This window comes from Crocodylus porosus, unplaced genomic scaffold (assembly GCF_001723895.1).
Source record: "Crocodylus porosus isolate Cpor-Errol unplaced genomic scaffold, CroPor_comp1, whole genome shotgun sequence".
NCBI lineage: Eukaryota > Metazoa > Chordata > Crocodylia > Crocodylidae > Crocodylus > Crocodylus porosus.
The window spans coordinates 9,257,746-9,270,420 of record NW_017728916.1 but is presented as its reverse complement, the minus strand read 5'-3'; the positions used below and the strand labels follow the sequence as shown (position 1 = coordinate 9,270,420).

Genomic DNA, 12,675 nt, shown 5'->3' with positions numbered 1-12,675 from the left:
AAGTCACCTCCACTGAGCATACCCACAGCCACTGGGCCATCTCCCTCCCTCTCTGAACATTAGGGTTTACCAGCTCCTGGCTGGGGTGCTTAGGACAGCTGATAGGGAGAACAGTTGAGCCTACACAATTTAAAGATCAATTTCCTGAGGCCAAGTTTTTGGTTCAGTGCTTGGTTTCTCTTAATCTGATTTTCCCCAGCTTGCTTTGGAAGCTTAAAAAATGCACTGAGAGACCCATTTAGAAAGAAACAGGCTCTAACGAGGCTGTGTCTGGTTGGTCAGATGGGTTGCTCCTACATCTCTACAAGGGTATTTGTTTTTTTTTTAAGTTAGTTGCTGTTTAATTGCTACTCTGGAGTCAATTTAGCAAAGCCATTCCCTAGTTTAAGGTGCCTCACTGCATTCCCACCAAATTATTCAGCACAAGGCATTCATCTAAGATACTAAACTGAAGCTTTAAGAGCTGAATGGATCACTCCAATAGAGATTTAATTTCCGTGAAATTCCTTCATGAAAATCCACTAACTCCTCTTGACTCTGACAGACAGGCAAAAAGTGGCCAGTACCTTTTTGAACTGACTACTTCTTAAATGCATCCCACCTCTTGTGTAAATATGAACCCAGGGTGCCTTTGAAGTAATCAGGTTTCTGCACTGTGTGAGAAAAAAAGGCAGAATCTATCTTTTTAATCAAGTGTATTCAGTCCTTGATGAACATGAATCTTGTAAGCTGAATATATAGGTTTAGGGCTTATTTCTGCAGCAAATCAGGAGTCTTGCCATTAGCTTCCCATTGAATAAAGGCTGGTGGAACAGAGCCTTTTCAACAGCATACAGAATGATTTGGTTCCTGAATCAAATTCTGGCTTTAACAACAACAGAGAAGAAAACTTTGTGGCTTTCTGCAGTCCTAGCAAACAGTCCTATTTTCCAATAGGCAAAAATTGTCCTACAACAGAAAAAGAAGTGTCAGAAGTGCACAAAGTTAAGTACCTAGCACCTCAATTATATATTAGCGTCCATTCAGAAGGCAACTGTCTTGAGTTGTAGATATATTTGAGACGCCTACTGTAAGAATCTGGATTTTCTTGGCATAACATATATACCAGCTTTCATGTATAAAACGACATACCGTTCTCTGACTTGATTATTTTAACATCCCTAGCCAAAGCAGGAGGCTTTTCAGAGAGAATAAACAGAGTATTAAGAATGTCGGTAAAAAACTTTTACCTATATGCAGGTAAAAGTTGTAGAAACTCCTGGCCAAAATAGACAAGCTGCTATAATAAATTGGACTTAGTGTGTAGCAGTGCCTGTTGTTTGATGGATTTAAAAAACACCAAAGGAAACTTTCCTTTAATGGAGTAATTTCACTAGCTGAAGTAAATAGCACAGCTTGATTTCTTTAATGCCTTTATGAAACTTCCAGTAAAATGTTATCATGCAGAAGCAGCAAACTCCAGGAATCATCCTGCACAGTTTTAGATGCTCATTTTCAGGATAATGTGTCTGGAATTTAGTTTTTCTTGTTGCAGTTGTTCAGAGGACTCCTCTTAAGTGGAGGTTTAAAAATTAAAGATAAGAATTCGAGATGCCTGAAGGAATACCATACGTATCAATAATCAGAATTCTCAAATTACTAAAACAAACTGTGTAACTAACTACTACACATAGTCTATTTAGAGTAACTACTAGCGCTTCTGCCTGCTAGCCCAGAAGAATTTCCTTTCAGTAACGGGAGGTTGACTTTTAAACAATGAAGTATTTGGCGGTAATATCTGTTTCGAGTTGACATAGATTTACGACAGTCTCTAAAACCCTACACATAATTGTATCATCACATTCCAAGATATTTTAGAGAAACCTTTCTTATGGCACCTACCGGCAGCAATATAAGCTCCAAACTAAAGGTTGTAATAACAGTGGCAGCAAACTATAAGTTAAATGTTGGTACAGCAGTGATTCAAAGTCGAATCGTGCTGGCCGACCTGTGTGGATAGTACCCCCTGCCGGGTCAGCAAAGGAAATGCATGTGACACTGGCAATCGATGCCAGTTCTGAGATGAAGTATCACATGCAGGCCAAAAAGGAAATCAGAGCTCTAATCATGACCATAACATTAAAAAGTAACTGAAAGTCTGTTCATTATCAGGCTTTTTAGTTATAACTTAAGCAGGCCTGCCAAATTTCACCCAGCACGTAAAACACGTTGGAACGTGTTAAAATCAGTTTATTATTCAGCATTTGTCAATTAAGATATCTAAATAGTGAAGGATAGAGAACCTGACATTCCAAATGAGCAAGGTCATGATTTCTCTCAATACCAGCTAGCATCCCTGCCCCACAAGGCTGTTCCCCAGAGGAGAAGAGGGTATTATGCATGTCAGCGGCAGTAGAACTCACATGGATGCTCTGCCACCAAACTGAGAAAAATCTTGAACAAAACCCTGTGAACAAAGATGTTTTCAGCCAGGTACCATTTTATTCTCATGCTTGACTGCATTAAAAATGACTGTTCAACATTATACTAAGTGGTCTTTTAAACACACAAAGGCAAGTCAAACTGAAAAGATGGGTGCTCGATATTACTTATTGTCACTATCAAGGATTCTCCTTTCTCACTCTTTTGTTTTAAAGGAATCTACACTCAGATTGTCAAATGTATCAGATAATGGTTGGACTGAAAAATGTTTTCTAAGTCTCTCTAAAGCCTTACAACTCCTAGCATGCGAGACCTTTTCAGCACTGAGTTCAATTTTAACAGATTCCAATTCCCTTTTTATTTTCCTTATTTCTACATCGTACTGCATGTTCACCTTTTCTATGGTGGTCTTATTTCCAAAGCTCCTGTTGCTGTTTTAACTTCTTAAATTCTTGCTGTAAATCTTTGTTTTTTAGCTCTAAATTCTGAATTTCTTCTCTTGCCTGAAGCAGCTCTTCATTTAAGCTTCTTACGTGTGCTGATTTTTCATGTAAATCTTGTTTTAAAGCTTGAAGCTCCAAATCGTTTTTTAAGCTGTCCCTTTCAATCTGCTCTAACTGGAAAGTTTTTCAGTGAACCTCTTTTTTCGAGTTTAGAAGTTCTTGTTCAGCATTTTCAAAGTCCATTTCTATTTTTTAGTCTTTAGCTGTAAGTTCCCTTAACCGTGCATTCAAGGAGGACAGCTGAAGTTTCAGAGAAACTCCTTCCAAATGGTTCTTGTGCATTTCTTGTCGCAAAGCTGCTAATTCCTTTGCATTCCAGATACAATGACCCTCTGTTTCCTTTAAGCTTTCTTCAGTTCCAACATCTAAATTACCAGCTCCACAGCAGGCAGAATCCCCTTCTGTTTCCTCCTTTGAAATGTTTATCTTTGCACCTACTAAGTTTGGCTCAGCTTCTCGAACAATGAGTTTGGAAAGACATTTTTTTCTTTTGAGCCCTGTTTCTTCCTGAAATTTTATAATTGCCGTACTGTAGATTTCTTCCACTCTCTTAGCTCTCTCGAAAGCCAGTTTTTCAGACATCAGTGATTCAAGCGTAGGCTCGAGTGAAAAAGTCCTGTGCTGTGAAATGAGGAGAAAACAACTTCTCCACCCAGTGCTTGCTCTCCTTTTCTAAGGTTTCCATTACCTGGTAGTACAAAAACAAAAGACTGAATTTAAACATTGACAAGAATTTGAATTTTAAATTACATTGTAAAAAAACAAAGGGTTAGCTTCAGGAGCCCCTGCTCACATTGAGTCGTGCCTGACTCAAGACCTCATTGGGAGTGCTCATTCAGTAACATGCTCTCATTCATGAATAAGCATATTAGGAGCCACTGCAAAGTGTCTAGCATCATACACATACCAGCCACAATTATACAGGAACCCAATTGTGTTTTAGCTGCCTGTGTGAGGTTAAGCTATACTGATCTCAGGAAACTGTTTGGTGACTGATTCTGTTGAAACACACACACCTATACACATGCACGCACAAACACACACACACACTATTATTCACATACAACATGTGCGCACACATGCACATGTACACACATGCACTCATTCACATACAGGGCACACTCTATTTGTAACCAGCAAGGGTTTTTTTTTATCCCCTGAAATTGGAGATAAGCATGTACTGCAGCTATTGAACTGTACTTGCTTGTTTAGTATTGTTTTATTTGCTTATATCATTACTCTCAAACTCTTTACATGTATTTACGTAGTCAACATTTCTATGAGGATCTGAACATGTGAAACTACAACGTTTTAATGACAAATCCTATTTAAAAGGCATGGCAATGTCAGAGCTTATTATAGTGATTTACTAAAAAGCTGCACATACTATGGGCAGACAATATGTAGACTTCCTCCAGCAACCCTGACACTGCCCTTTAATTCTGACCTACAAAATTCCTGATATTCCAGTCCTGGTCCTCTCTCTGAGCACAGACTTGCAATTGTGCAGAAATGGGTTAGTTTTACTGTGGGAACCAAAATTCATCTCAAAACACATTCCAATAGAAACTGAATCAAAAATTTGAAGCAAGATCTCCAGAAGTGAAAGCTCTGTGGCTTAATCCACGGTGTTATTTACTCACAAAATTGTTTGTTCAAATGCATTTCCCTGGACTAAGACTGTTGTTACTGAACTAAGACAATGGAATCTAGAGACATGCCCGGTGCTAAGAATACTTCAATTACAATTTTTACTTGGCTTTACAATTAAATCCGCAGCAGGAGGCAAAATATACTCAAAAGGATTATGATCATTTAGCTACTCTAATGATTTGATAATCTAACATCACAAAGAGTTTTAAAAGTAGAGATGCAAACTAAATATGCATAAGCTATGCCTCAAGGTTATGCCTCTGGAGTAGAAGTGATTATTGCATCAGAATAATAAAAGCAGGAATGCTTCACTGGTTCAAATTGAGACCAAATTCAGAGGTGTCTCAAGGATGCTCAAAGATTCTGGTGCTGGATTCCCACCAGTATTAGATGATCCAGTATATGTTGGAAGGAGTGCACCTTGCTGGCCCTCAGAGCCCAGCTTTCTCTGAATGAGCCTGACACTCCTGATCTAATGGCTGTGTGAAATGAGCTTGCTGGCCTCAGTCCCTAAAGCCCACAACTATTATCAGTGACAGCGACTAAATAAACCTGGAAAGGCAGGCCAGAGCCTGAATCAAAGGGGCCAAGTACTTCATCATGAAGACAACTATAATCACATTTAATACTGTGGGATTTTTAACAGCACTGCACATTGCTCCAATGCCTTCAACAACAGCAGATAGGCTATCACTGAGCACTTCTGAAAATCCCATCCATCTCAAACGAAGCAGTGAAACATCTGACGTCTTAACCAACATACAGTGGTTTTGTTACCTACATGAAAGGACCCCAGATACTATATAGTGATGGGTTTGTTGTTATACTAGATATGAAGTAGTGACTGCTGATGTCAGTAAACTTCCTTATAGTTTGCCATGAGTCACTTATGCACTTATGGATCACTCCTATATGTTCCTATCCTGTCCAGTCTGGCATGCACAGTTCTCATAGCAGTATAATATTTTTTTGTTAAAAAATGACAGCCCTAACCAAACCTGTTAAACTCATATCAACTTTAGTGCAGACACAGTTACTTTTCTCATCTGTGGGAATAAGCTACAGTAGTAAAGCACCTTTATCACTCTATGTACTCAGGGCAGGAGCGTCTTTATTGCTTTCACTCTACCAATAAAAGTAAAGCAGTACAACTTCCTAAAAGTCAAGTCCTCCGACTACCCACCACTGCCAGCACAAGTGACAGAGGGAGGTTTCCAAAATATGATGAAAAGGTGAATTTCTCTTTTCCTCCACTAGATTCAATCTATGTTATTGATATGGCCTCCAGTACTGCAGGATCTGAACATGTCATCACCTTTGAGATAGGGAACAGGCATTTTTGCGGATGGAAATCCAAGGCGCAGAGAAGATAAAGTGACTTGACCAAGTCTGGCAAAGGTCTATGGCAGAGAAAGCAGATGAAGCTAGGTCTCTGGCTGGCCACAGCTATCAGGCCCTCCTTTCCCTCAGATCCCAGGCTCAGTCTATACTACAAAGTTTTGCCTGTAAGATTAGCAGTAGGTTAGCATCCTTGCATGCACCTAGTCTCAATTTTGAGTCCCGACAGCAAAACCCTGATTTTCCACCAGTCACATTAAACTGCCTCCACAAGCATAGCTACTGCATGCCCCATACCAGAACAACCAGTCATCTAGCTGCAATACCACAATGCTCATAGGCAAGGACTACTCCTTTCACAATATTGACCTGTGCTGCTCTGTCCTCCCTTTAAAATTTCAAGTGTGTTTTAAAAATGCTTCCACCTTGTCAGCCCGTTTTTGTGAGCATACCATCACCACCTTAGCACACAGGTCCATGTCATCTGCAGACTGGTCTCAGAAAGAAGCCCTCCTAGATGTTCTCAGCCCAGGGAGAGAAGGGAGCAATGCAAGTCAACTCTGGAATTGCCACAGAAATAAAGATGTTCAGATGTTGCAAAGGAGAAGCAAACTCTGGGGCATGAACAGCTGGACAAAGGGGAAAATAGCCTCTGATGCTGCCGCTCAGGTCTCCTGGTCCTATGCAGAGCTGGGTGCCCTAGTGAGTGGAGCCCCATAATGCACACGGGAAGGAATCCCAGAAATGCACAGCGATGATGAGCTCCCAAAGGAGCAGGAGGCAGGGAATCCAAGACCCCACACGCAGCCAGAAGCTCTCGTGGCCTAGCTGAACATGACCCAGTCAGGCCCAAAGACAGCCAGGTGTGGATACTATAGTGAAGCCACAACACTGGCGGCTGTAGGCTGGCAGAAATGCTACTGGCAAAACTTTCTAGCATGATGTGTCCCGGGCAACCCTGCTACAGTCGTTGGCGTTACCCTACATTGACAGCAGTGTCAACAAAGCACAGAAGCTAAACCTACTAGGAAACAGGGTAACTGTAAACTAGAAGAGGACTTCATGAAGTCCCTTCCAGCCCTGCTTTCCATTGATTTTATGAAATCCCCACAAATCCCCATCTCCCCCCCAGTGGTCTACTTGCCTTCTACTTGTCCATCATCTACTGGCCTTCGTAACTGCTACTCCTGCTGTTTTCAGGCTTCAGCTGGGGACTGGTAGGAGAAGGAAGGAGGCCTGCTTTCCTCTCCTTCTTGGTTATGAGTCTGTTTTCCCCTTAGAAATCCTGTCATCTGGGATCATGAGCCAACCAAAATCCCAGTCCAGGCAAGAAGCATTTCAATATAAAAATCTTCAGTACTCCAGCTGCTCGACCTGACTTACATGAGGCTGGAAGACAAAAAACCCCCCCAGCTTTCAAGGGTCTGGTCTGCTGCCTTGTTTCATGATGCTATGCTGCAGCTGCCTCTGTGGTTCTCTCTGTAAGTTCTCAGGCAAACAACTTGCACTCTTGCCAGTTTACTTGCTGTTGGGCTGAGACCTGGGCCTATCATACCACCAGAGTCATTTCACTGGTTACCCACATCTTCCCACCTGACGGCTGTATCCACCTGCTGTCATGCACTGTAAAGGGTTTGGGGCAGAGGCTATCTTTTTATTCTGCCTCTGTTCGGTGCTCAGCCCAATTCTTGGCAAAGGCTCCTGAGCGCTCAAATAAAACGAAGAATAACGTTATACTTCAAAGAAAGCTACAGCTACCTTTCTAATTGGAGCCTGGGCTACAAGCGACCGTGTGGAACAAGAGGAACATTTTAGCCAAGAGACGACCTGAGGAAGAGGATCACGGGCATCAGATCATAAGGCAGGAATGCAGTTTTTGTCCCCAGTCAGAAAGCACCAGCCCAGAGACCCAGGATTTGAGAGTGCAGCTTTGAGAGTGCACATACAGCTTTGTGGGGTTGAGTACATAAGGTACATTACTTTCAAAATAAAACCGATAACCCATGTTAATCACATCTGAGACAGAGGCCGTTCTTGAATCTGTCATCTCAAACAAACAAAGAAATAATGTGTCTAATCAAGGTGGGAGTGGTGTAGCCAGCATAGTCCAGGAAATGCCCAGGATTTTTTGTGATGTGTTTTATTGGAACCACTGTATAGTTGGGAGAGCTTCTGGATAAGGTTTTGGACACCTTCAAGTGCCTTTCTTCAGATCCTAATTGAAGTGCCCTCTCTCAAGTCCAAATAAAATGTCCTAACTCATTGATCAACCAACACTTGGGACCCTGAACCAGATATGTGTTGCTGGAAACATGAGCATTCAGAGAGCATCCTGTTATTTTCTGCATGTAATACCTAGATTTTGTCCGGTGAAGCCAAGACACTAATATGCATTACTTTGCTGTTGCACCAAGAGATAACGCTTCCCAAACAGTATTGCACATCAGTATTGCTGTGGAGAAGCTTTGACTGCTGCTGCCCAGATTGTATCTGCATTCACCCCAAGGACAAAGAAACCTAACAACCCGGCAACTTCCATGAGACACAAATTCACTTTCAAACCTCAAAATATAGGCCTCTATCTTATTTAGCTTCTGATCACATCATTTGGAGGCAACTGCATTTCTGAATCAACAGTGCTCTGATTAAGATTGTATGCTCTTAAACAATGCCACTAGAAACAAATGAAAATACAAAGGAGAAACAAGAAAACATACAGCAGAAGGGAGCAGAGGGAAAGGAAGCCCAGAGTGAGAAGACAAGGGAAAGAAAAGCTTTGCAAATGTTTCTGTGTTTCCCTTACTGACACTTCCTTGCTGTGCACTTCCTATTTGCATCATGGACTCTACACCATGTATATTAGTCACTCTACATAATGCAGTACTGGAAGATTCTCAGATTTGTCAAGGGATGAAATCTGATTAGCATGGAAGATTTACCAGCAGACCAGTCCTCTTACCAAGAAAATTTCCTATTGAGAAATTAGCTCCACTCACTTTAATATTTTCAAGTGACTGGTTGGATTATGTTTAACTTCGAACACTCAGCAAGATCCTTTTCAGATTTGCAGCCTGAAATATGATATATTTAGAACTACTGCCAAACCCAAGAGGAACAAAATAAAGCTTTCCAGTATATCTAATAGAAGTTGGTTAATCTCCACTAATTTCACCTGTATTTCGGATAGCAATTTATTGACTCTGATATGTTTGGTGATGATGCACATTCATCCCAGCAACAGTTTGAGGGTATTCTGATCTCTCAAGTCCTACATATTTGCAATTCAGTTCTAAGTGTGCTCAAAGTTATAATGCAACTGGTTTATCTAAAGTTCACATGGGATGAAGTATACAGTTGAACAATAAAGGCTGCAGACAATTTCCAGGTAAAAAATAAATTGCCAGGAATGAAGAACTGTTTTGGATGACTGGGAATTTTCTGGCAGAGTTTCTCATGCCTGATGCGGGTGAGACATTTTCAGTAGTGTTAGAATGATGGTGCAGCTGTATGCAAGCGGCAAAGATTTCTTCCTAGAGTGATATCTTTTATTGCACCGACTGCATAGTTGGGCTATTCTATGTCTTTTTGTGAAATCCTAAAACATTTGAAATCTCACCTTTTCTGTTAAACTCTTGGGTTTAAATCCTTGGACCTTGAGCACTCTCTAGAATAGTTCTCATCATTTTATATTCGAGGCACCCCATAATAAACTCAAGGCACCCCTTGGAAAACACCAGCTCTTAGTTTTCACCTGTTTTTTTACTACAGAAAATAGTAAGTGTATTCTATTGCAACGAATTCACAAAGACCACAGCTATGGGTTTCTTTTTGAAATCTCTGGGTTTATCTTATGAATCTTATTTGCATGCCTAAAAGGGCTGATGTAGCGTAGCACCCTGTGGCACTCTCGAAAGGATCTCGAGATCCCTCTTAAAGGATCTCAAGATACCCTTGAAAGGATCTCGAGGCCCCCCGAAATGATTCACCCTGGCAAAAAAACGCTGTTCTCCAATCAGATGCTGCACATGGCTGAAACAGGACTGATGATTTCCAAAGGGAAAGGCCCTGCGGGACAAGACGAGGGAAGGCAGGACACAAGCAAGCACTACGCTGGCTGCAAGCGTGGGAGGATGCACAGGGCAAGGAAGGGGGTTTCCTTGTCTAGCAACACAGGAAGCACAGCCTGCACTCCCAGGTGCCCACAACTTCCCCCCAGGCCCAGAGCCACCAGGCCAGGGTGGCTTCAACCTCTCCGTGGCAGGATGCCCCAGCACCCGAGGCTGCAAGGAGTAGAGCCCCGGCACCAAGGGGCTGTTTTCTCCCCCGCTCCACCCCAACCCACAGCCAGGCAGGGCGTGGGGCCTCCCACCTCCTGGCCCTACCTGCTGCTGATAAAGCCAAGCGCCCGACGGGCAATGCACTGTAGCTCAGCGCAGCACCTGAGGGACCCCCAGGGCCTTGGGGGCTGGTGCTGCAGTCTGTGGAGAGCTCAGCCTAGCCCCCATGAGGGGAGTGGGCTCCTGGAGTCACGTGAAGGCTGGGGCCTCGCTGCTTCCTTCCCACCCAGCCTTTGGACCCTGGGGCTTCAGGGGAAGGTCTACAGGTTGCCCTGGGTTTCTCTAAGGCACCTCTTTAGCCTTGAGGGGGCCCTCAGTGGACTCAAGCCCCACCCTGGACAGACTCAGGTCCCCTAGGAAAGGCCAGCTCTGATTTTTCACCTGCTTTCAAGCTCCAGAAAAAATACTCAAGCCGTTCTTCGGTGGCAAAGGACTCAGACCACAGAAGGGAAGTTTTGGATGCTACGGATTCCTGCTTGGAAATTTTGTGGGTTTCTCTTGTGAATCGTGGTGGTGCTAACGTGTCGGATCCCGCAGCACCCCAGAAAGGGTCTCGGGGCATATGTACAATGCGTTCGGAACACGAGAACCGCCATGTACTGCATCAGACCACAGGTCCATCTTGCCCAGCGCCACGCTGCCGCGGAGAGCAGATGCTGAAAGGACGAGTGAACTGGGTGCGACCAAGGATTTCCCCCTGATCCTCTCCCATTTGCAGCCTCCAACATTTAAGATCAAGGAAGTTCTGATGCAGAGGCTGTATCCCTAACTCCCCTGCTCAATAGCTACCAACACCTCTTTCCTCCGAGAAGTTGTCCAACTCCTTTTCGAATCTGATGAAACGCTCAGCTTCCACAACATCTGTGGTGGCAACGGGTTCGACACTTTAATGACAGGCTGCACTGCAAAATAACTTCTTTTTATTAGTTTTAAACTTACTACCTACTAGGTTTCATTTTGTGACCCCCCTAGTTCTCGTATCTCTTCGCCACTTCTATTTTGTAAACTCTCATCACATCCCCCCTCCAGCGTCTCTTTTCTAAACTGAACAGGCCTGGCCTCTTTAGTCTCTCGTCATGTGGAAGTCCCTCCACACCACTGCTATGATTCAACAGTACTATGCTGTACTGGCTTCTGCTGATCAGACCTGTTGAAGAGCAGCTTGCATTGAAAAGATGGTCTAATGCTATTTCGGCCATGCAGTTGGTGCAGTTAAAGATATCACCGTACGAAATCCTTGCCTCTCACGTAATTCCTGGACCATCATGGCTATCATGTTGCTCTAACACTACCATAAAAGAGGAGATCACTCCGATGATGTCTACCTTTCAGATACCTCTGCATCTCCTCTTCCAGTTATTTGTCTTTTGTCTCTCTCTCTCCTTTTCTCTTCCCAGTTCTCCCAGTTTGCTTCCTCTTCACACTGTTCCTCCTGTATCCCAGATCCAATTTCTCCCATTTGACCCCAGTTCCACCTGCCTGCAAATGATATGGGAGCATTACACCTCTCCTCAAGTGGCTGCTTGGGGAGATTAAGAAGACCAAGCTGGGACTTTCTCCATCAGAGCAATCCCCAGAGCGCTTGGTGCTGGATGTGGCAAGAAGAATATTGCTCTGTTTAGACAGAGCAATCACCAGTCCTCTGTTGGCCAGTCTGACCATGCAAATGGAGCTGCAGTAATTGAATTCCCAGCAGCTTGACCATTTCTTGGATGATTTGGCATGGGCAACTAAGACAGCTTGACTGTCACTCCATCACAAGGGCTCCAAAATGGTTCCTAGGTCAGTTGACGAATTTTAACCATAGCTACACAAAGCACTCAAGAATGCCATGCCACGGAGGGACTACGATGCTAAGAATTAGTGCGACCCACTACAACTCAGGAAGGAGACCATGAAAGGCAACACCGGGCCCTCCTGGGAATTCCCTTCTGTGCAATCTCTTCCCAAAGGCCTTCCAAACTCTTGTTGCATCTAACTCCCAATAATGTGGCTTCCTGCACCCAGGAGCTATGGGATAGCTCCAGGGATAGGAAGGCTGGTCAACGCAAGCCTTTGAGGCTGCTAATGGAGAAGTAAAAATTAAAATATTGGAAGTCACAGGACTTCTGTGCAGGTGCGAATAGTTTCATTTTACTTCTACCACCAGTAGCATAACTAAGGCTGGGTGACCGTGGCACTAGCCCAGGGTGCCGACCTTGCTGGGGGTTGCCCCCACATCTCCTTCACTGCTGTGGGTCAGCTCTCCTTGGCTTGTCCCCTGTGCTGTGTGTGTTCCTCTACCCCTGAACTGCCTCCCTGCAGCACCCAAGCCACCTGCACTCTCTCACTCGCCCCGACTGTAGCCTCTCGTGACCCCCAGTTCATCACGCACAGAGTTGGTAGCAACAGGAATCGGTGAGGAGGGTAAAGGGTGACGGCTG

The 12,675-nt window shown here is 43.7% G+C and overlaps 1 protein-coding gene across 1 annotated transcript; it reads right to left on the bottom strand.

Moving 5' to 3' along the window:
* Nucleotides 1-2,467: 2,467 nt before the first annotated feature.
* CCDC160 (coiled-coil domain containing 160) lies at nucleotides 2,468-11,711 on the bottom strand. Its single transcript, XM_019536171.1, is given in 4 exon segments — nucleotides 2,468-2,839; nucleotides 2,841-3,519; nucleotides 3,521-3,612; nucleotides 11,589-11,711. Coding segments are annotated over 4 exon segments (1,116 nt in total). The 3' UTR covers nucleotides 2,468-2,617.
* Between the last annotated feature and the right edge of the window lie 964 nt (nucleotides 11,712-12,675).